This window comes from Centrocercus urophasianus, unplaced genomic scaffold (genome assembly GCF_019232065.1).
Source record: "Centrocercus urophasianus isolate 14NV4802_14NV808 unplaced genomic scaffold, USGS_Curo_1.0 seq_18, whole genome shotgun sequence".
NCBI lineage: Eukaryota > Metazoa > Chordata > Aves > Galliformes > Phasianidae > Centrocercus > Centrocercus urophasianus.
This window is the reverse complement of record NW_024884733.1, coordinates 13085565-13110935: the sequence shown is the minus strand read 5'-3', so window position 1 is coordinate 13110935 and position 25371 is coordinate 13085565. Positions and strand designations below refer to the sequence as shown.

General features: G+C 41.6%; 1 protein-coding gene across 7 annotated transcripts in view; it reads right to left on the bottom strand.

Annotated features, from left to right (window-relative positions):
- Nucleotides 1-25371, bottom strand: part of ARHGAP29 (Rho GTPase activating protein 29) — a 73176-nt gene that overhangs the window by 32027 nt on the left and 15778 nt on the right. For 3 of the 7 annotated variants that reach the window (XM_042819712.1, XM_042819713.1, XM_042819714.1), the window contains one exon: nt 15544-15888. In XM_042819712.1, the coding sequence (XP_042675646.1) occupies nt 15544-15888 (345 nt within the window). Of the gene's footprint in view, nt 1-15543; nt 15889-16695; nt 16859-17709; nt 17785-18961; nt 18980-25371 lie in introns of those variants that run through there. The other 4 variants (XM_042819715.1, XM_042819717.1, XM_042819718.1 and 1 more) reach the window with 4 other exon arrangements.

Genomic DNA, 25371 nt, shown 5'->3' with positions numbered 1-25371 from the left:
CATTCACTTGGGGAGACCCTCTCAGATCTACCTGTTGTTTTATTTTCGACCTTCATCCACCACCTTAGCCCCACTAACACAACTGACAGTCTGCCCTATCCCTATTTGTCTGATCTGACAGAGATCACTATCAGAGTCCCATAAGAACTAAATTAAAACACATAGTTAGAGAGTGTTTCATAGCATGGTTTGACTTACACATGGCTAACCTTCGTCGGTGCTTTTTGGTCCAGTCTCAGGGAAGCTTTTATAAAGCAGTATACACAGGGGCTAAATATGACTTCCATTAATTGTACAAAACAAATCTTATTTATTCGGTAGATATTTTATTGTTGGGTGTCACAGTTTGGGAGAAGATTAACAGTAACCTTAGTTATCATTTATTCCTTCACTTGGTTGTACAAATGTGCTGCAGATATGGAAGAATGAAATATTTCAAATAATTGAAAAGCAAACTCAAAGAAGTTCCAGAATATTTTTTGTATTATTAAAATCTCTAACAAGGCTAGAAGCTGCCAATGGCACTTAAAAAAAGTGAAGTCATTACACCTCAGTCTCATTTATAATGCTTTATTATAAACTAATTACTTAACACTTCAACACCAAGAAACAGGCCAGCAGGGATTGCAAACAGACAACCCACCTTTGGGTTTTGCAGCAGAAAACATATTGCCACATGGTAGAGTGCTGGTCAGTTATCAACTGGACTGAGGTTGTTCAAAATGGCAACGGGTTAATCATTAGACACCGCATGAAGGCACCTCCTGCTGCATGCCAAATCATCTGTCTGTCTTCTCACAACTGACGCAGACCATTGGTAGAGCTGGCACAAAACCATGAAAGGAGCACAAACTTTGTACTCTGTGCTCTAGCAGGCACAATAAATACTGTCATGCACCCAGACCCACTTAGGCATTTTTCAACTGCCTCACTCTTCTAGCCAGATTAGGTATTATTTATTCTTCTTTATTATTATTTAAGAAGCCACATCTTCTGCAATAGTGATGCCTCCTTTGTGTTGCGCAAACCAACATCAGACGTGATAAGATGGACAGAAGCAGCCATTTTACACAGAATGAAACACATGACTCAAAGCGTATAGCTCCAAATCCTTCAAAAGTTAACAAAATCTACAAGAACAAGTTGTAGTGTTAAAGAAAATTAAGTCATCCACACTGTATTTTCTTTTTTCTTTTGTCAGGGCAATTATAAAGGGGCTATTTAATTCTTCCTTGCTTTTGAGCCTGCCATATTTCTGCTTTCGAAAAGGATCTTCGACTACAACCAGTTTATTAAGTTTTAATTGTAAAATGAAACCATTATTACTGCACTGGATATAAGATTAAAGACTGGGTGAATTTAAAAGAAAAAATCTTTAATTTGTAGTTTCACATATTTGGTGCAAAATGAAAGGTCTAATTTTCATAGCACTGAGTTTCATATTCAAGTCACAGCATATGAAACGTTTTAGCCAAATCCCATACTACAATGATTTCTGCTTTCATAGAAACCTGTAGGCCTGAAGCCAAGAACCACACACCACTCATTATCTGCATACAACAGTAGGTAGCATTCTTGATAGGAAGCCACATTAAAACAGCATTAGTGCCCATTGCATCCTTGGTATTGCTCAGCCATTTTCTTTTGCTCTGCATACCTAAGCATTAAAAAAAAAAAAAATAAAAAAAAAATAAAACCACATACCAAAAACCTATCCTTATGAACCTTCCATTATTTACCTGGTTTGCAAGAGTCAAAGATAAACACCCACTTCTCATCATAAAATAACTACTAACAGATTTTTTAGAACACTGTATTTATTACAGGTCAATTTCAAAATAAACACACACAAACTACCGGAAACCCAACACAGAAAATAACCTGCTCTGGAATTTTAGATGAAAAAGAGGCCTCTTTTTAGTATTGTCCCAAGAAAGGTGAATGTTAATTACCTCAGCAGAAATTAGCAGTATTAGCTATAGCTAATAAAATGCCCAAAAATGAGATGTTTTTAAGAAACCACTGTAAAAACCTTGGAAGGACACCTCTGCCAACTGAAAACTTGGTAAACATCTTTCTGACTATTCATAGTGAGCTCTAACTCTGCAGCTTGATTGACAATTTTTGTTGTTCTGCATGCTTTCATTTCTTCACAGATTTCTCCATATATTGAGAAGCTGTCTACATCTCAAGATTTGGAAGAACAAATCAAAGCAGTTCTGAAACTATAATTTGGTTTATATTCTTTTTTTGCCTTGTAGTCAAACCTCTCAAAATATCAAACTGACAACTGCTATCACTTCTGTTGATCACAATCACGGAAACTTTTCTTGTCTCGGCATCATTAAGAAACACTATGCCAAATTCAAAGTCTTTGGCAACACGTGCTCCAGATTCCACTACAAAAACTGGCAAGTGAGATAATTGATAATATGTTCATTTTCCATAAATTAGTCTAGTGAAGAAAATCTAAGGATATTTGATTCGGAACGGAGATGAGAAAGGCATAAAAAACAGCCAAAACTATGTTTTACATAAAAGCAAAGTCTAGGAGAGGCTTTTTTTTTTTTAATAATACACAGATCCAATTAATTGAGAATCCATGGATATTTTACATGAATAGCTTATTGGCTACAGTATATATATATATATATACAGTATATATATACAGTATATATATATATACAGTATTTAAATAAAACAATTACTATACTACAAAGACATTATTAGCACATAATTATTTCATATTTTGCAAATCAGTTCCCTATAAATCACTGAACTGCTACATTTCATCTTAACATCTGGTTACAAATTTAGGATACAGTGAAAAAGCACTTAGTATTGGAAATTATTTTAAGGGCAGAAGTTTTCTTTAGGTTGGGGTAAGGGGGGGAAGAAACAGCACAGGCTTAGCACCTTTGCAGGAAATTTGCTCTTGGATGAGAACACAGAACTATGCCCTGTCAGTCCAGAGTTTCAAGGAAGAGTTCTAGCATAAAAAGCTGTTGAGCATCATGTTAATATTGATCCAGCTCTTGAAATCTGACAGTCACTACTTAGGACTGACCAAAATATATTACTCTCTAGCCATCCAGACTCTTCTTTACTGAAACACACTTCCCAGGGAGTTAAATAACTTTTTACTCTTCTCCACAGCTTCTGGGGAAAGGAAATACTCATACTGTATTCCAAGCCTCTGAATATCCTCCAATCTCCACTCTTTTTTCTTTTTCTTAATAAGCTACCTCATTTTAATTATGCTCCAATACCGTACCTCTGAGAAATCAAAACTTTTTCATACTTATGTAAGTCCTCAACTATACAAATAGGTCAAAGTAAGACTAATGATCAGAAATTAAAGTTGTAAAATCTAAAATGACTTAAAATCTTTTCATGTCAGAATAAATGGCATGCACGTGCAAAATACATATTAATAATCCAAATCTTTTAACTCTGCCTACATTGATGACAACCTCTTTATTTTGTTGATGTGCCAACTGATATCAACAGCATGTTTATTACTCCACATTCATTTCACATTCAAACTCATGGATAAAATTCCCACTTGTGTGTGGGGGAAGTCCTTCAAGAAACCTACCACAATGCAGCTTTTCATTAATCCATTTCAATATGCTGTATGCCACATTCCTCCAACTTTTGTATCCTACCAGCCTTCAGATTCCAATCAACTAACCTAGACACGTTCATCCATGCAGTTTAATCCTTAGAATACACTAATGTTTTATTAACACAATTTAAAGACTAAACAAACTGGAATAAAAATTGCTGAGTTTCCTTATTTACCCATTTCTGACAAATGAGAGTGAACAAATTACAGGGCCATTCCAGCAACACTTTCTATCACTTCCCAAAATCTGAAAGCAGATAAAGAATAAAACCAGGTGAGGATAATGCTTTAACACTTCCAGAACCCATTCAAGTCAGAACCGTAAGTTGTTGAACTGATGTAACACTACACTCTTCATAATGAGCACATTTGCCCTAAGTCTGGCCATTATATCCATCACAGTTACTGTCTTCTACAGTTGAATATTCTTGAGCTTAGCAGTTTATGGTCAAAGTTGCCCATAAAATAAAAGTGAGGAAAAGAAAACATGCCGTAAGAAACTACATTCCTTGTACATTGCTTCAAGTTCTGAAAAAGAATACAACAAAACAATACTTAATTTCCTCAACACAAATTTCTGGAGAAAAAACAAACAAGAAAAGGAATAACTATCCCCAGAAGATTGATCTCACCATATCAACATGCTACAGAAGGGATACTATGAAAGTCTTTTAAAATACAAATTCAAAAGAAAATAAATCTAGCCTTTGGTAAGCCACATCAAGAGATTATCAAAAAACCCTTAACCTCGAGCTCATTTTGCTTTTAGTCTAAAATACTATCTGCTCTACTTGGCTTCTCCTTTTAGCTTAAGTCACTGACTGAAGAAGCCATTTTATTGCTGTCCACCCACTTAGTTTTCAGAAGACCACACAAAGTCATTATGGATTTTTGACATTATGCAGTGTTAAACAAGGGACGAATTTTCTTTGCGCGTTTTTTTTAAAGTATCTTTTAAACACAATTATGGACTGATATAGAAGAGGAATACTATCACAGCCTATTGTGTTGATTAAAAGAAAACATCATTACAGCCATCACCAGTTATCTAGAAAACTGGTGAACATGAAGAATTAACTGTTTGACCTTCCAGCACTGAAGTGCTGCTGCAACAGCCACCCAACAATAGAGTACAGTCTGGCTTTACGTCTTGCACAGGTGAAGGCAAAATGATGAGCTACATGAGTCCTGAAAAAATACTTTCAAAATCTTCCTGTTTCCCAGAATTAGGAACAGCAGATCTCTAGTGCAGTACAGTGTTTTGATATCAAGTATTTCACACTTACATTGCCACTGTAGTTATAACTGATGTCATAGTAGCACTGGTCTGACTCAAAACGACAACAGTGACCCACTGCACAGCTTGTTAGGCATATTTAATTGAGCAGTATTTCTTCACAAATAACTTAAAAGAGAAAGGTGAAAGATAACAAGCAGTACAACATTTACGTTTATGGTTCTGGATTGACAGAGCTGTTACCCCCCAGTACCTCTGAAGCTGTCATTCCACCTAGCCAGTGCTAACTGAAAAACAAACAAACCAAAGGACGCACAAGCCAGTAAAAAAGGTACAGAAGTGGAAAATTTATAATGAAAGCAGGTAGAACTTGGTCAACTACATACACAGTAGCCCCATGCATTTCACTTTTCATCCAGGGGCACACAGCATTTGATATTGCATAACAAGCTTCTCTCATTATTAGGAAACTGACTTGTTTACATACCCCAGCTCTATTACTAACTTCCCAATTAAGTTCTCAGCTCACTTCTCATGCCTAGTTATCAGCTAAAAACAGCTACTAATGGAAGGAGTTTGCCATTCCTTGCTGAAGTTGTTAACTTGCCCCTGTACATGGGTTTAAAGATGAATATCACAGATCCTTTACTGTGACACCTCTGCAATCTCAACCCTACTGTTAGTTTCTCCTTCATAACCACTGCCATATTTATCATGGTCACCTTCTGTCTTTTACACTTCCAAAAATCATCTTTGCTCAACTTCAAATCATTTACACCACTAAACTTCCAAGTAAGCAACTTTCATCTTATTTGATGAAGTACAACATATCTGGAACCATCCATTAAGCACTGCCTCCTTCCCATGCTTATTTGCTGGTAGCGGTTCCTATATTACAGCACTCAGATTCAGCCCCAAACGCTAAAGATGCCAAAGACCTTGCATAGAGTGAGAGCGAACACACTCATGCTTAAAACACACTCATTCCTACAAATTTACTCCTTACCAATTACTGACCTACAATCCTGCAATTCATTCAACCAAAGCCAACAGGATTTTCAATACATCTTAGCTCGAACTTCCTCAGTAGGTCTTCCACATACTTCAGATTTCTAGAACTAGAAGAGGATTAGGACTTCATTACTGAAGTTATTCTTTCATCTAAACTTCCCAAAATACACATTTTATTCCTTCTAAAGAACCTTCCTTTCCCTTTAAGGCTCACAGTATACACATGGCCACATACATGGCATCACAGTCACCTGACATCTAACAGAGAAGTAGTACTAACAGAACTTTTACAGGTGCAGTATAAATATCATGGCAATATGATGTAACACTAAAATAATGTACAGCACAAAGAATAGCACAAGGCCACATGTTGCTTCATGTGCTACAAGAATCTAAACCTAGTTATTTGCTATAGCCTCACCTCAGCCAACTCAATCTTCTATTAAAAAGAAACATTCAAGGAAAAAGGATCGAGTCCCCACAAAACCTCCATTTTACTGAAAAAGGAGAATCAGCCACCTATGAAGATGGAGGTCCCAGCTCTGCACCAGGTCCGTAACCCCCACCATGCAGCTCTGATGCCAATTCATTAATCAGACATTAAAGACTAACATAATCAAATCACTGCAACTAGCAGAGTACATGAACATTTACTTGAAGAAACAAGTCACTTCAGTTCTGGGACATAACTACACGAATAGGAAACACAGTCCCAGAGAAACAGTGTCAGGATGGTTAGGTTTTCATAGAGTTCTGGTCACTGAAGCAGCAGTCACAGCCTGCAACTCCATGCTGCCAGGTATGCAATAATTGCTGCTACTGGTATTCTTGATTCATATCACAACTGGAATAAATTCACACAAAGTAATTATAGAAATGGAATACATTTGTGGATACACTATAACACTTAAACCCACAGCTGCTCCTACAGGTATACACAGATTGCTGTTAACAGGAGAAGACTTCAGTGCAATGGATCACATCTCATCCTTCAGGTGCTGATGTGGAGTTGCAGGAGAGATGCAGGTTTGTGTCCAAGCATCCCGCGCTCCTCCAGCAAGCTGCTAACTGTATTAGATGACATTTAGTTGTTAGAAAGCCCAGCTTCACACTTACACTCAGAAAAGAAAACTTGACTTCTGATTCTCTCCCTCACTGCTCTCCTCTTATTGCACTAATCTTGTCATATCAGTTTCCTTAGTTTAACTGTCACTGCAGAAAGGAGAAGTAATGCAAACCAATAGAAAATTTAAGGTTCTTCAAATAAAGCATTTTGAAATTCTTTGTACGTCAAAATGCAAAAAGGAGAAAGAACGGGACTTTTATTTTGATTACATTTGCGCTTCCGAAGCAACACAAGAATGGAAAATGCCAAAGTTCTCCCTGCAAAGATGCGGCGTTCTCCTCCGCTAAGCAGCGAGGCCTGACAGCTCCCCGCCCGCCCCCGGCCCCGCCGGCAACAAGCGCGCGTTGTTCCGAGGAATGCGGGCTATGCGGCGGGGGCAGGGCGCGCTGCGGCGGAACCTCCCGCCGCCAAGTCAAACAGTAAATGCGGGCTGCAGGGCCTGGGACGGGGGAAACTGCCCTCAGTATCCGCCGTCAGCAACCCGCGTTTAGCACGTAGCTTCACTTGGACTCTGCGGGGCGCGGCTTCGCTTGAACTTCGAGTTGTTTCTCCTTCCCTTGTTCTGAGCGTTGGAAACAGCATATTAATTCAGCAATGTTCTAGCAGCACAAGCCTACGAAGCAGAAGACAATGCCCAGCTCCCCCGGCTCTCAGCCACCAAAGCCCAAGCGTCGCCGGCAGAAGGGACGGAACAGCGCGGAGGGCGCAGCCGGGGCAGGGGCAGCTCGCTGTGCTGCGCCGGGAGCGCCGCTCCTCGGGAACAGCGCGGTCCGTAGCTGCCGCTTGTCCCCTCTGTTTTGCTAAGCCGCGCGGGCTCGCTGCGGGCCTGCCTCCACACCGATGTCACAGCGCGAACCGAGGTCTCTATAGAGTGCCGACTTCTATCCTCGTCACAGAAACGGATGGAGTCGAGCAAGCCGGCGCCGTACAGGGGCAGAACTCGCAGCCAGGGTACCAGGCTCTGCTCCCCAGGGGCCAAAGGAGCACAGCAGTGGAAGGGAATGGAAACCTGGGAGAGCAACTGGTCCCTGGAGCGTTGTGGTCCTCCAAGCTATGCTCAGGAAGGACATCGGCAGGCCTGGCTACTTATTTTTTCCTCCAAGTTACGTGACAAAAAAGCATCAGAGCTGTTAAAATAGGTCACTACTAATGGCATTAAGTTCTTAGAATAATTCCTAACTTATTAAACAAGAAGTTTTAGTTTGCTCTTATCTCTATTTACATCCTTTACATCTCTTACCTTGAAAGTCATTCGCATTTGTCAAAGAACAGCGTCAATTTCAGACTGGCAGAATTACTATCCAGCAGTGATTACTACAGAACATATACGAGGGTGTAATAAGAAATCTCCAGGTCAGAAAGCCTGGAACTATTTATGTTTTCGCATACAGAAAGCAAGTTTCAAAGGCAAGCCTAAATGATGACAGTACAATTCAAACATGCCTGAAGCTCAGAGTGAAAACCAACTGACTGATTTGGCGCCTACACAGGGCATTTTCTGCTTGCTGTTCTTTCCTTACGACCTTTTTATGCATCTCTGTAAACGTAACATTCAACAGAGGAGACCAAAAAACACTGGTAGAGAGTTCAGCAGTGCACACTGCAAAGCCAGGGTGGAGTGCTATGACTGTCACAGCCCTTTTTTTATTGAAACCTCAGGCCACTTACTCCTTTGCCAGCTGCCTTCTCCCTCTTTTCTGGGCTCATTTCACTGTACAACCTTACAAAGGATCTAGTCAAAAACGATTCTGTTCCTCCCTAAGATTAGCATTTAGTCAGATCTGCTCTTTGGAATGTGACACAGGCACCAGAGGATGATTGCCATGGCCAAGAAGCAGCAGTGAGACCACGGGAGCTCACACTTGCAAATTTAAGAAGAAATACATTACTTGTTTAGTTTAAAGCAAAGCCCTAACCATAACAAGTCTGATAATGAGACACGAGAACAACAGTTTAAAACACATCTTGCAGATGTTTAGCACAAAGAATAGTGCCATCATTTCAGCTACTAGTGAGGAAGAAAAATCTGTGATCTCTGCAGGACCACTTTCAGAAGTGAAGTCTCAGCTTTGCCCAGCTGCCCCACACCAGCCCCAGTCTGTCTGGATCCCAGCTTCCCTGCTACTGTGCTTCACAGGATCACTTCCACCAACTGCTATGGGAACAATACCCTCCAAAACAGCAAATACAAGTTGTCAGAATTCAACTCTTAACATCTTATTTCTTTCAGCAGCAATCTGAGCCAAGATACTGTGAGCTGGTATATTTAAAACAGGCAGTTAGTCCTTGTGAACCAAGCGTGAGCAGAGCTATGACACTGAAAACAACTGCATATTTTAGGAACAAGTTACAGAATTTAAAAGGACTACTCCACAGGGATTATAGGTATATAACACTTGAGTAGATCCTGGAGGTGATCTACAAAAAGTTTTGGACTCTACGTCTGAAAAGCTGTGATTCCTGTAATAGCATTATTTTCCAGACAGTTTGTCTTCACTTTTTTATACTATATGGAATAAGATACCACACTTCACATGAATTCCTCGGCCTTTCCAGAGGATTCTTGAAGGTCACTTCATCAATTCACAAACAGACTGTTTACATATTTGATAATCACTTTGTTCTCACGATCCCTGGAAGTCAGCTGCTCTGTCAGCACACAACTTTCCCCCCCTCCATGAAGCTTTTTCATTTAGGACACAATACTACCAAGGAGAAAAACAGCCCTTTTCCTCTCCAAAGCAGAAAATATCAGTACAACCTCACTCAAAATAAAAGTATACAAACATCTCTTCCAGGGTACTGCAAAGAAAGGTAAATGCTACTAACCTAGCTCAGAGCACTTTGCCCACCTACCACACATTTGTACTACAAGTCAAGTTTTCAGAATCTGAAGTGTCATTAGGCACATCCAGCTTAAGGCGTATCAAAGACAGCAGCTTTCACCGAGAAATAATAAAATTGGAATATAGAACAAACAAAATTACACCTAGTATTGTAAATTATCGTAATCTCAATCTGTTATCTTCATTTTCAAATTTAACAAACTTCAGATTTCCCTAGCAAAGCAGGACAAGTTGACATAACAAGAAACCACTTCAGAACTTTGCTGCAGAGGACTTCAAAGTTCTATATTAGAAGACGATAAAGAAATAAAAATCAAGAACTAAACGTGTTCATATTTTTCGTTTGACTAAAAAACTAAAGCAAAGTTAGTAAAAGCACACATTGTCACAAGCCCAGAAGAAGCGAAGAGTTGCTCGTCTTTAACCCCCAGGCCCTATATTCAGCAGACAACTTCTGGCTTTTAAGGTAGCAATTCCAATCTCCACAGTGGTTTTGAAATTACTGGAGACTTGCTATGAGGAAACTCTTTAACCCAACACACCTTTACAGGTGTCCCACTGGGCTGCACATCTGTCCTTCAAGAACCAGCACCTGACAGGTTTCAAGTTAAGCAGCATTCCTGGTCCTTTTGAAAGCATCAATGCTACTGTAAAGAGGATTCAAATGCTCCTGACCAGGCCATCGAGCTTCACTTGTATTTTCACTTCTGTTACAATTTCAAAAACACTCACTGAACTCTAAGACACCAGACAGCAAAATCTGATCCTCAAAGACAGACTTGTGATGAAAAGCAAGGGCTTTGACTTGCTATTCTGTTTTCCAGTGTATCTGGAAAAAAGGGTACATTACCATTTTATAATAAGTTCTGATTTACATTAGTTGAAGACAGACAGGATGAACTTGAGGAACAAAGCTTTTGCTCATGAAAAGGATGCAGAATTACCCACATGAAGCACACAGTATCACACTTTGAAGATTACTTCAAAGTTTGTGATAAAGAAAACAGTAATACCTAAATATATTCTGCAGTACAGTCACAGATTATATATTAAAGTATAATTATACGAGCACTTTCAGGCCACATGCAAATATCACCCTCACAGCTATTCAAAATGCAGCAGTATTTCCCACAGTCCCAAGGGCAGACCTTACAGCATACGCTGAATTCCTTAAAAAAATAAATAGCAGATGTCACCAAACCAGTACTTAACTATCTTCAGAGGAGGAAAACCAGAACGTTTCCCCCATCTCTGACTTGATACAAATCAAAGCTACTATTTACTGTCCAAAAGTGAAAGAGTGAGTAAAATATTTTAATTAGGAACTCAGACTTTGCCCTAAATATTCTTTTATGTGATCCTTTTAAACCCGAGTAAATGACTCTCATTCGAGCAAAGGCCACACAATGACATCACTTGCTTAAGGCAGTAGTGGAATTTATTACAGGCAGTAATGAAACAGACTGTAATGGTACCAATCTCAGGCACAGATACTTATTCTTAAGTAGACTCCTAACTTTGCACATCTAACAACACTATATTTGAACCAACAGAACTTCTAACAAACATTTGTTAGAGGCAGGTCCTGCATAGTTTGAGCCAAGAAGTTGTATAGAAAGCACGTAAGCTACTTCTGTGAGGTATAGACATACTTAGAGGAGATTGGACAGTATGGACTAATTACTCCATATCTCCTCCCTGCCAAAGGAACATAATCTGCATGCTGAAGTCACTCAACCTTATGAAATTCAACAGTACTTACTTGCAGTCACAAACCCCTGCTTTGGTACAAGACTTAACCTTCTCCATCTAAAGGCTTCGGCTGTGACATTCCCACACACATCACATTCTGAAGTATTTTCAGTGCTGTGGTCGGGCTGCCAGGCCCTCAGCAGGTCTGCAGGATGCGTACAACCATTCCATTCCTACAACTTTCTCTACCAGGCTTCTTTTTCCTCATTGCATGTCACTACATCCGAAGATCGAAAATAGCCTAGCCTTTAGACAGTACTTTATTGCATGTCCTACTGTTTGAAAGCAGGCTGCCAGATGAAGACAGCGATCTTTTCCTCACACTCTCCCTCTGCAGCTGAAAAGCCACTATCTGAACTCAAAACACAAACAGAAACCCATTAGCTTTCAATCTACTACATTTTAACAGCTTCTACTTTAGATATACACTGAAACAAGAACTAAGCTTGGGGGATAGCAAGAATGCCATCAGTAAAACTGAGAATTCAAATGAACTATCTGAAGAGTGGCACAGTCTGTAGCTGACAAAAATAGATAGAGTCTTGTAGGCATCCATCCAGCATATACTCTCAGGTTTGGCCTGCCAGGCAGGATTCCTGAGGAACTGTTCTCCATTTATTCTTGCCAGAAAGGAAAGATGACTGATTTATTTTAAGTCTCCTCAATACATTTCAATTATCTTTGACCTCAGAAAGTACTAATACTAGAAAATGAGCAGGCCTTTCAGTACAAGCACAAAGACATGGTGACAGTATAATCATCCTCTTTAATATCAGCCATACGACACAACTTCATCTGGAACTCATCTAGAAATCTAAGTTAAGACCAGGCCAAAAGATTGATCCATTGTCATTTTGTGCAGTCCAATCACTACAGGTTCAAACTGTCATCAGACAGAATTTTTTTTTTTTTTTTTTTGTGAAACAGTGCTGAATTCATTGACCTACAAAAAACAGAGCTCTTCTTTAACGAAGATGTTGGTAAGTACCTTGGTCCTGTGCCTCAAAACGGATTGCTAACAATAGAGCATTACAACCAACAAGTACAATGCCTAGATTCAGAAAGGAAATTGAACTCAAGTGCATGGAACACATGGTATTTCATTCAACACAAGAGGCAACTGCAGCTCCCCTGTGTCCAAAGGGCTGAAAAACATCAATCTGGCAATTCTATTCACAGGGAGGGTTTATGTTTTCCCCCCAGAGGTAGAGGGGTGTTGTTTTGCTTAGTTTTCAGGTGTCATTGAGAAGTAGTTTCTCGTATCTCAGGTTTATTTTCTTGCAATCATCACTACATTTCTACATTTAAAGCAAATATCCGTATTTCATTCAGTATTACTAAAATAAAACTGCTGTAAGGAGTTAAATTACATTATAACAAGTAATACACAGAGAAATGGCACTGAAACTTTCAAGAACATAGGTGAGAAATTTCTGCTAACAATGTCTCCTTAAATAATATGAAGAAGTTGGTGAGGTCTTTTATCAACTTGATTAGTACCACGCAAAACACAGTGCAAGTCTATATCTAAAGGCACTTATGATCTAGTCAAGACATGAGTACATATTACAGTCCAGAATAGCTTAAATTTTTCACCCCAGATAATATCACTACGTCAGGAGAATGCTAAGTGAGCTGCTAGTGAATAACTGCCAGACACTTCCAGTGCAGCTCAGGCACAGCAAGCAGGGACCACAGAGATCCAAGCACAGTGTGGAATTCAAGGCCTGCGCCCACGGGAGCCAGCCCAACTGCTGGTGCTGGCCCAAGCAGCCTGCAGCAAGCTGAGCCACGTGCTCCAGAGGGAGCTTACAGCATACTACAAAGGAATTTTTAGGCAAATCTGCCAAGCAGCAATACTATGACTAACAGTAGCTGTGAAAGTTAACTGGGGGAAACACTAGCTGGAAGCTGAAAAACTTGCACCAGGTTCTAGGAATGCTAGCCAGACAAACACCAGGGCTTGCTAATGCAACCCTGCAGCATCACTTAATGTTTGCCACCTCTAAACTAACTGAAGATGCACACAGTAAAAGAATATCAAAGTAAGAAGTCTGCTGTAGTTAGTAGCATTATTTACTTTTGATTCTTATTTCATAAGCTTCAGAGCAAAGCTCTACTGTTGAACAAAAACTATATCAACACACTAAATTAAGGATGTCCCAAAAGGAAGAAACTAATTTTCCATCCCTGTAACTGACTTCATCTTGAAATAAACCATAATTCCAAAAATGTCAGTAAGCTGCAAGTCTTACAAGTCATAATTTTGCATGTAAAATATAAATGCCACCTCAGAGTGCATTTGTCAGATTTTATACAAACAACTATAAATATTTCTGAAGTACGAGGGACTAATGAAATTCAAACTATTCGGCTGCAAAGAGGTCATTTCCAGACAGCAGCAAGTCCAATGGAGGAAAAGAAACACCTCTCCTTCATAAATTAACAATCTTTTTAATGGATAACGTTGTTTCACAATTCATGTCCACAATCTGACATAATACAATAACTTCTATCTTCCTTGTTAGTTTCTTGGATCTTCTAAGCCCCAAATTTTATACTGACCGTTGCCTAACAAGCACTGCATAGCAGATGGAATATATCAGCATTTTGATAGACCCTTCCTACTGGATGCCTATTTCAGTGTCAGCAGGCACTAGACACCTGACCTCACAAATAACTCTGCTCATCCTGCCTGCTCAGCAAAAACACTGTTGACACGAGGCAATCGTTGGTATCAAGTTACTGTCCTGGTAAGATTTGTTCACACTTTTTGGCACCGCTGTTTCAGCTGCATACAGACTCAAGCCTTTGAAGCTTACAAAGCACTGGATCCTACCATTTCTAGCCTTCTTCTCCTCAACAAGGATCAGTGGAAGATCTGAACTAAGTGTAATCATTCCTCTCATTCCTTTTCAGGAATATCATCTATAAATAAAAAGGTAATCCTGAGCACAGGAGGTAACAAAAATTGCACTTGCACAAGGGAGCACTAGTAAATTCACTGCCTTTGAACTGAGTAAGGACCTTAAAATATCACCTTACTCTTCAGATCTACATAAATTTGCTTATTAGCAAATTTCAATTTCAGAGAAAACAGACATGGCAACAGTAAGGCAGGGGGAACAGCAAAAAGAAGCAAGCAACATAGAACACAGAAGTAACTGCTAATGCCTTGCATTTGTGATGTTTATTAAAAGCTGCTTTCAATGTCAGTTTAACTATTAACATGGCGATATTTCTGCAAAAGCTAGATAAGAACTTTTTTGCTGATGATCAAAAATGGACTACTATCCCTACAGAAATCTGAAGGTGCAAAGGAAACACTCCCTAGAAGCAAAAACAAAAAAAAACAACAAACAAACAAAAAAACAATGAAAAGCCCCCAAAACTTGCAGATTCCACCTGCCAGCAGAAGAGAGTAACTACTTATTGTGTAGAGAAATACTGCAGAGAGAAGTTTCACTCTATCCTAAAACTCTAATTCAAGCTACTAACATATGAGCCTCCCAAAAAAGCACCAAAAGAAAAATCAGAATCATACCAGTCTAGAAAACAAGCACATCGCCAACAGAATTATTTGGAATTACAGGAGCATTCAACAGTTAAAAACTCATCAGTTGATGGCCCTGCTAACTTATAGTGGCAATCTTAACAGCCTGCTAACAGCCTCTTCTCCCTTGTCCTTCTAAGTACCACATGCTCCAGAGCACTACACTTATGAAAGCAGGTTGCACAGCGTTCTGATGAGGAAACATGGAGCCCAAAGTAACAGCTACCGTTTCCCATAATCATCATGCGGGGGGGGGGGGGGGCCCCGGGGTGGGAATAAAAGGAAGAAGCAAAGGGGAGGATAACAGCCACAGCAAAAACTAGATAAAATATGAGCAGAGGCATGGGAGTTTCAGGAAACCTAAGAATTTAGGATTAAGAACTGCCATACCTTCTGAACAAATGGCTTCCTTCAAGTAGAGTAGCACATCTGCAAATTTTCTAACATCATTCACCAGCTGCATGATGTATTCTGGGTCCACAACAGGATTATCATAGCAGTCAGAATTGGAGCTAATGCTGCTCAGAGAGCTGCTCTTGGTGCTGCGCCCCATTCCCCAATTTCCCGAATTAGAGATGGTGAAGAAGTTGGAGGTAGACAGCCGGGCCAATCCCAAACCACGTTTGTTACTTCCACCGTTCTGTCGCAACATCCCAGCAGCCGCTGTGCCTAGAGAGCTCCCACAGACAGCATTCAGGATCGCCCAATGTCCATTGGCCAGCCAGAGATGAAGCCCTTTAAAACAGAGGAAGGGAAAAGGAAGTGGAGAAGGAAAGGCACTGGTTAGGGCAGAAATACACATAAACAATATTTTTGTACTGAGAAGACCCAGAAATTGTTTTAATATGATGCTGCTTTACATTACATTCCTTAACTGAAGCATTATCAAGGTTCTTGACTGCTTGATGTTCTTTTCATATATACATACAGACTTTTTTTTTTTAAGGATTTGCACAGCAAATATGCATCATTGCACAAAAGCCAGCGGTATGCAAAATTATTTCTAGAGCTGATTATGATGCGTCCTTTTTTAAGGAAAGGAAGTTTGTTCCCTCACTACTTATTTTGGAAACCTTAAGAGTCATGTTTGTTACACACACCCCCAGACCCATTCTCTACCAATTCTCTACCATGAAATGTTACTACAGCTGACAACAATTGCTAAAACACCCCACGTGATACAGACCACAAGAGCCACCCAGCTGCTCTCAGCATCCTGCCTTTCAGATAACAGTCAACCTTGATCTGATAGGATCATTTTTTGTTACACAGATTGTGCTGAGCAAGAAACTTTGACCTATACAGCCTGAGAAGGGAAAACATCCTGGAAGTTGGTACGTGGGCTTTTAGGCCTGTTGTCTTGTAATAAAGCCAAAGTAAAGATATAGAAAAGTGATTTAAAACATCTCAGCACCAAAGTTTAGCCACAAATCTCAACAAATCAGCCTGAAGGCTGGTGCTCTGTTTTAGCATACCTTAAAATTTCCACTACAAAAACACACAGACTTGGGGGCTATCAGATGGGTAAAAGTAAACAGCTACCTGCAGCTTTAGGGAAAAACAGAACGCACTTTCAGAGCTCCAACACCAGGTTAGGCCATTTGTCTGAAGGCAGCCGCACAGGTGGCAGAGCCAGGACTGGCTCCAGCAGCACCCACAGCCCTGCCATTACACTCAGCACCAGGCCAAATGCTCAGAACTCACCCTATATGGGAAACACAAGAAGAAAAAGATAGAACATGCCAATTAAACGATTTAGTTGTGGCTGCAGATACATCCAACCACTATTAATAAAGAAACATTACTGTGATCCAAGTAATGAATGCAGCTTGAAGTGCAAATTGTACATATTTCTGTAGTCGGTCAGGCAAAAACAGAATCAGCACCCTTATCAATTTAACGCTCCCACTCCGTGTTTCAGCAGGAGTTACTCTAATGCAGCTCCATTGTTTTTGCGTTATTTCTGCTTTCTTTCTCTTTGCAACGTGGAGCCGCTCCGTGCTGCAGTTGCAATGAACCCTACGGGGGCTGCGCCAGGAGCCGAGAAGGGGGTGGGGAAGACGACGGCACTCGTGCAGCGTGCCCAGGGCTGCACGAGTAACACTGGTCATTAAGCGACTCCGAACACCTCGCCTGCCTTTGGAACACAAAAGCGCCCACAGACCTCGCTATAAACGCTTCCAGACCTCCCCAGTTAGAGCGAGCCAGCCCCAACGGAAAGAAAAAAAACGAACGGCAGCAGACGTGTCAGCAGCCCGCTCCGCGGCACAGCCCGGCCTGGAGGAGAGCGCGACGCGGCGGGCGGCGCAGGGAAGCCGCCGCCAAGGGGCCGCGCCGGGACCCCGTCAGACCCAGCACACCGCGGCAGCCCCTCCATGCGCCCCCCACAGCGCGGGCAGCGCGGCCTCGGAGGACAGAGCCCGGCGCCGAGGACGGGCGCGGAGCACCGCCCGCCCATCGTCGCTCCTCTCGGCGGCGCCGCCGCCGCCTCCGCCCGCTCTCCCTCCGTTCCACCCCGCCCCGACGAAAGCCCTTCCCGGAACCCCCGGACCTTACCGGAGTCGCTACCGGAGAGCGGCGGCGGAGCGCAGGCCCCGCACACCGCCTCGCGCCCATGCAGCGCTCTCCCCACAGCGCGGCCGCGCCGCCACCGCCCCCTCACGCCCGCGCGACGCCGTTGGCCGCCCGCGCCCGGCGGGGCGGAGACCGAGCACGTCCCGCCCGGGGGCGCGGCCCGGGGCCCCTCGGTGCGAGCGCGCGGTTGCCAGCAGCGGTCGCGGCGCAGCCCCCGTCCGGGTTGGGTGTGACAGCGCTGGAGCGCCGGCAGCGACCCGGCGAGAAACCGAACCGACCGCGGCCGAGGGAAGGAGCGGTTCTATTGCTTCCCCCGCCCTGCACTCCCGGCCCCGCTGTGGCACCGCGCCTCGTCCCGCGCTGCACCACGCGAGCAGTCGCCACTTTCTGCTGCGTTCTGCCGCTTCTGCTCCCTGCAGAGCCGCACCAACGCGGTGCCAGGAGGAGTCCCGGGCGGGAGCGCCGTCAGCACCCCGAGAGCCAGCAGCTGGCACTCTTCAGCCTTGGTACGGCCGTGCGAGTGCATACGTACACGTTCTTCTTAAAGAAGAAAAAAGAAAATTTGGAAGAGATCCTCAAGCAACACTACGCAGAAACTGAAACGGCTCCCCAGCGGCTAACGGGACTCGAGGGCCTCTGCAGACTGGTAGCGGCATTTCGGTTCCCCGTTTGTAGAGGCAAGGACTGCAGACCCCCAAAAAAACTCACACTAAATAAAATGTAACTCTAAAAACCAAGTAAGTGGTTATAAATCCTTCAGTTTCCCCGAGTTTGGAGAAAAACAAAGAAAGCAATGCCCTGAGCTTCAAAAGATGCTAGCGATTCAGGTAATTGATTCAGCAGATGTCAAAATCAGGCCAGGGCAAACAGTTGTAAACTAATTTAATGTGCAAGTGGGGGAGTGCAAGGCAAACAGTGTAATCGGCAGTCACATCATCAGGAAAAGAATTAAAGGCTTGTTGTGGAAAAGTCACTGAAATACTGATAAGTGTACAATAGCAATAAAAAAAGTAAACAAGAAATTCCACCTATGCTTATCAATACGTAGACTACAAAGCAATGGATACCATTTGGTGTCCAACCCTTTTTTAGAAAAGAAAGCATACAGCTACAGCAGACTGCTTCAGGAACTCTTTTTTAAAAGAGAAGTACCTTTACTTTGCTATGTCTATGCCATTTCCAGGCACGTTTTAGAAAACACAAGGAAGAAAGCACCACTGACCCCAGTGCATACCTTGGCTCTTCTGCAGTTACTGAAGCAGGCAGGGCCTGTTGTATCTCTGCCAGTCTTTGCATCAGTGTTTTCTCCCTCATCCTGGCTCCCTCTAAGGTCAACCTGTGACTATTCTAAAATTCATCAATTCTTTTGGTGAATCATTTACTTGAAGAAAAAAAAAAAAAAAAAAAAAGAATTGTCCCCAGAGGTGAAATTTAAAGTGACAAAAATTAAAAATCCTAGGATTAAATGTTTTTGTGCTTATTGCAGGCACATGATCTGAAACGTACAAGCGTTCCATCCTGTGGGAAGCCAAGCCTCAAACATCTTCTGTAAAAATGATTTGAGCCCACATCTGCACACTATATGAATGTTAAGTGAAGCTCTGGGTTTTCTTCAAACTAAATGTCCCTTTCATTTTGGTTGTTCAGAGCTGTTTTCTTCTCCGTTCAGTTTGGCTGCCAAACTGAATGCAGAATTCCCCACATTCTTCTCAAATCAAGACACAGAACAGCTCCAGTCACATCCCAGACTCTGCAGCGCTGATTATCTGACGTTGCCTTAGAAAGTGCTGCACAATGGAAACATGGAAGTAAGGCACACCTTCAAGATACAACTTCAAAAAAGGTCAGGACTGCATCCACCATAGCTTGCAGTTTTTGCTGCAGTAGGTCAATGAAAGGAGGATTAAAGCGTGACTGCTGTGACTACTGCTGCATTTTCATTATCCATTGTCACTTCAAAGAGGCAAGGTTCTTTTTAGTTAAACATAGTCTACAGCATTACTAATGAAGGCTTCAGGAGAGCAACAGAAGTCGAGCATGTGCACTGCTGCTCAAAGTCTGCTTTTTCTGCTCTTCATCCAACTGTCATAGTTTGCTCGGAATGAACAAAAACAACAAACAGTAATTAGGCAAATAGTGAAGAGCAAGGCAACAGAGATAATAGAGCATCTCAGTAAAGAGTTACCCAAGAGGAGACACAAAAATTCAATTTATTTTCATCAAAAATGCTAAATTTTCCTTTGCGGAGGTGCTGAAATCTGGTTTATTAGGAGTCGTCTATGCAGCTGTTTTAATATTTTTTCCCCTGCTGGAGCACATGTACACAGTGAAGTAATAAAGCGTACCTCTTTTAAGAGAAATCAATATACGGAGTAAACTTCAAATGTCTGCTTCTCCCTTTTCAGTGTTCAATAGCACTTTACTCATAAAAAGTGCTTTTGAAACCCAAGGGAAAGGTCTGCCTGATGGAAGCTACTCTATATTGAAGCCTCCAATCGCTGTTAAGAGAACAAACCTTTCCAGGTAGCACCAGTAACATAGCTAGAACTTCATATAAAGTATGACTTCATAGAAAGTCATATTTGCTAAGAAATCAGTTTCAAAATACTCGCTCTGTGCTTCTACTTAGAAGCCAAAGAGACGCATGTTGTAAACTAGCTTGATGACATCAATTAGTGTGTAGAGTAGTATGAGCAATAACAGTTCCCTGCAGAGCCAGACACTTGTTATTGTTAACTGGACACACCAGCAAGGGTGCAACAGCTGAAAGGGACGCACATCACTGAAAGTAAGATTGAGAAGGTTGCTTACAGGGAGAGGTTGGTAGAGGATTCCACACTGTGTTTACATTCCAGTGAGCAGAATTCTGCTCTGAAGAAGAATTTCCATAAACCATTTCTTTCCAACAACTATTTCTTACACGTAGGCTCCTACAAATGGCCACATTATTTGTGTAACAGAAATCAAGTCAGGACTCAGCTATTGTTAAAGGAAATAATGTGACATTTTTTGGTAAATAACTCTTGTCCATAGCTGCATCATAAAATTTAACAGCCAAAGAAGAGTCAGTACAAAGCCATCCTACCTGACACTGAGGAAGCTCAGAAAGCTGTTCCCTTGCTACTACATCTACTACAGGCTTTTATTTTTTTCCCACACAAGATCCCCATTTAACTGCAGCAAACACCACCCACTGTGAATCCATGAGATACCTGTGTCCATCTGTGCTTCCTAGAACGTGGCCTGTTCCAGTCTGAGCACCAAACACCCTCAAGCAACTAACATGGGTGAAACTGAGGCACCACTGAGCACCGGGCAACCCACAGAGCCGCTGCAGCCTGCAGGGACCTCATCTTCCTCCCCGTGGGCCTGAGCTTCTGTGCAGACCCCAGAATGCCTCAGGAGAGCAAGGGAAGCAAAAGGCACAGCTTTAGCAAGTTTTAAATAAAACACACATTTTTTGTTAAATGGCTTGTTACAATTCATCTCCAATATAATCCCTCTGTACTTCTTAACACAGTGAGGGAGGTGTCAGCCTCTTATACAGCTTACCATTCCATCACCTCACCCTTGCTAAAAGCCCTCTTCTCCAGTGATCTCTTTTCCACAGTTGCTGTCTTTTTCTCTCAGATGATGTAGTTGACATACACGTTGGGTTTAACAGAGCCACTGCATTCAGCTCTGTCCTTCCACTGCTTTCATTTTAAACCCAACAGCCCAAGAGTCATTCATTTTCTTTTCAATTGTATCAGAAGGCCTGACCAAAAATGCTCCTCCCCAGTTTCCCCTCTCTTTACACAACATCCTGCTGTCTTCAGGTTAAGCTATATGCTGCCACAAACTACTCCTCTCAGCTTACGCAAGGCTGGAAGTGCAATGTGGGAGAAGTGCCAGACACAGGGCAGCACAATTGCACTCATCCTCCAGGAAAAGAATTGCCGCTGGTGCAGGCAGCACCCCATTTCCCAAGCTTTAACAAGCAGCTTCTTAAAAAACTTCCACCTTAACTACCAGTTGTCTAGAGGGGCAGTAGGTGGTGAGGAATGAGAGAAAAGACTGCGTGAAGGAAACAATCTTCCAGAATCTCCCTAGCCAAACACACTATTAGCCAACCCTAATTAGAGCCCAGTCACCTGCTGCTTTTAGGGCCAGCAGGCCTGGAGCTCATCACAAGCCCCACCTGCTGCATGGGCACCAGCTGGATTTAAGGCAGAGGAAGCTCTCCAGCCAAGGGCTGGGAGAAGGGCAAGCTGTTTCTGTAGGGAGTGGAGGGCTGGCTAGGGCATGTTTGGAGGCAGTACTGGCCTGACGTGCTCTGGGCAATAAGGACTGCCGTTTGTTGTGGTAGTAAAATAAGCTGCTGGGATCATAGTGAAGTATCTGCTGGCCTTAAATGTTATATTTGGAGTCTGCAGTAGATGGCAAATGTTAAGATGCACCAGTGCCCTTGGGCTGTGCTGCAGCATGCTGCAGTCACCGAAACCACTGAGCACTGTTGCTCCAACAGCAAACAAAACTTCTTTACATACACCTGAAGGCTCTTAGTAGCTTAAGTGTTTGATAAATAAGATGGAAAAATAAACAAACAAATGTATGTTTAGCTAGAGACCTTCTTTTAAAGCCCATTCTCTATGGTATCACAAATACTGCTAGATAAAAAAGGGAGCTAAGAACAATGTTCTGGGACAGGGCTTGAAGAAAACTTTCAGAGGTAAATTAAGAATGCATCTCTGTAAGACAGAATGGTTTACTTCACCTTGGGAGAGAAGGTAAGGTCCTTAAAAACAATTACATGTACTACATGTGATTAAGTGGTTGCTGTTCTTCACTTCTTGTTTTTAACCCTTCCTTTTCCCCCCTCTCATATTCTGGTGTAGTTGTCCTAGTCCTGACAAAAGACCCAATTTCAAGTAATACTTTATGGTCACAAACTCTTATATGGTTATAAGTCTTATAGTCAATAGGATTTTTTTTTTTTATTTTTTTTTTTTTTTTTACCAACAAAGGAAATATGGCTTTAATCAACACTGGTAAATTTAAGTGTGACTGTGGTAGGGTAGGGAGCTATAGCCTCCTAACCTGCTTGAGGTGAAGCTGGAGTATCTTTCCTTGTTTTAGTCTAGTGTTTCCTGGGTTAGTTTTACAGGTTTTTTGCCATCCACATTCGTTTCTCCTATCAGGGATCATATCTTCATCTTGAAGTATAGACAAGCGTAAGAGAGACTCTCTAAAGATCAGCACCGTTGATTCCTCAGTCTCCGCAGGAAAATAATTTCATATTTAGCATTTGTGCCAATGTATGTTTTAGATCTGGGGATGTATGTTTTGTGGTTTGTTTTTATTTCTGCCTACCTCAGGAGGAGAGGAAAAAAAATGAGATGCTAAACCAAAATTATTCCTAGCTTGCAATTAGATGTGCACAAATTGCTATATTTAGTGCACTCACAAGATACATTATTCTTAGTATGTTTATTAGGAATCTTGTTTAACAAGTGGAGTAAAAGAGTAAAGGTTGTGGCTCACTACTACATTGGGGTAGTGAGGAGCACTGCTCCAATGGTGGTGAACTTGTAGCACAGTGACGGTGTGCCAATGTAACGCTGTTGGAATTAGGCAAGGATGCAGCTCTGAAACAGGGGCAGCAGGGCAGGTGATGGACTGTGCTCTGCTGTGTGTGACTGAAGGCCAGCATCTCATACTTCTGAAAAGGGCTGCAGAGTAAAGGCTATTCTCATCATTATGGAGCAAGGTATATCTTATCCTCTCTGTAGCTTCTGGATTTCAAACTGATCTATTCCAGCATAGAGACTTCTTAATTCAGTTTTATAACTAAAAACAGAATCTAACTGTAATACTAATGATACTAGAAAAAATAATCCAGCTATAATGTGTAGCTGATCTACAGTTTTCACTGAATTCCATATGCTGATCACATGCCACTGAAGAAAGCATTAGTATTTTAATAAGGAACTCATTCAGTGGTTTTCAACCTGAGCTTCATAGTGTGAATATTTCAGTCAAGTTCTTTCTAATGTCTTCTTACCAAATCTAGTAATAGGGCTTGCTTTGTGATGTAGTAGTTTTAATCATTCACATTAGTTTGTCTTTAAATGTCATCCCACTTTCACTGAACAATGGTGAGTACACATGCTGGAGGGTATGACATTGTTTAATGTAGTTGCTGAAGTAATCATGTGTTCATAGGTTTTGAAAGCACAGTGCTGTTGCCTGACTCTTTCGGTGCTAGTGAATTCAGATTAGCATTCAGAGGCAATCTTGTTCTTGTACTTCCTTCTGTGCTTTCCAAATATTGAATCTTTGCTCCAGTGATATAATTATGAACAGAGGGGATGAAACCATGTGACATGCAGTCAAGAGATATTGATACATCATCTCCAAGTGAACAGATCTGTCATAACTGTGAGTGAAAAAGATGTGGGTATGGGCCCTTTGAGCAAGTTACTAAATACCTCTTAAATATCTTTGAGTACTCTAATCCCTGGTATGATAAAAACTAGTGAAAGCCATTTAGTTGTTGATGAAAGAGTTGTGGGTGCCTGGTTCCAACAGGCAGTTCCTGAGTTCCTCAGCCAGGAACCTCCCAGCAACCTAGGTGCGGCACTTAAAATCCTGAAGGGTATTTTCTACTGACCTTAATGGGTCATTTCTCAGGGCACAGGTTGTTCAGGTGCTGTTTAATGAGGCTCCTAAATCTTGCTGAGCACAATACAGGTAGTGTAAGTACTAGCACAGGATTCCCTGCAGCCATGGGCTGGGATGCTGTGTTGCAGCCCATCACTCTCACTGGGGTTTTTTGAGCTGGATTTGGCCCAAAAGTCGCTGATCCAAGACCAACAGTGGTTTGGCTGTTGTGTTTTCCTTCCTGGTGTTGTGCTTAATAGTAAAAATGAATGTGATTAGCTGAAAGACAGCAGATGCTATTGTAATGTCAGATTTGAATAACAGATGTGAATGTGCTCTACCCTTGCTTTAAATGACATGTTATTTATCATTAAACACTTTCTCATGCAGTGGAAACCTGGTTTCCCACTCTTTAAGAAACCACTTACTGAACAGTATGCATAAAATCAGAACCATTGTTTTATGCATAATATGACATCTAATACAGCAGTATTTTTTGAAATACAGTATTATTCACAGAGCTTAAATGATAAGGTAATAAAACTGATATACTTTTGTCTTGTGTTTAGATAGAATTCAGAGTGATGCTTATTGGTTACAGGTCAACCAGTAAAATGCATAAAGCTCTATTACTTTTGGTTGAGTATATAGCATTAGATTACAGATTACAATTCACTACAGTGAAAACCACAATATTTTAGCACTTTTATTCTCACAGAAGCCACAACTGGTTTGCACTTATTGCATAGGTATTATGGTTTCAGTAAATACTGTCTTGAAGATTTGTAGCCTTAATGAGATCTGAATAATACATAAATCACTATAAAAAGAAAACTGCAATACAAAATAAAAAATAAATAACCAAGCTTCTAGCTTGTGTCCAAGCTAACAGCTAATTTGTACCTTAGTGTGATGGAATTGTGCTTGATAATAACAAGAATAGCAAGTCTGCCTTGACAAGTTTGCAATTCTAGTAAACAGAGGGGCTGCTTATGTCCCCTT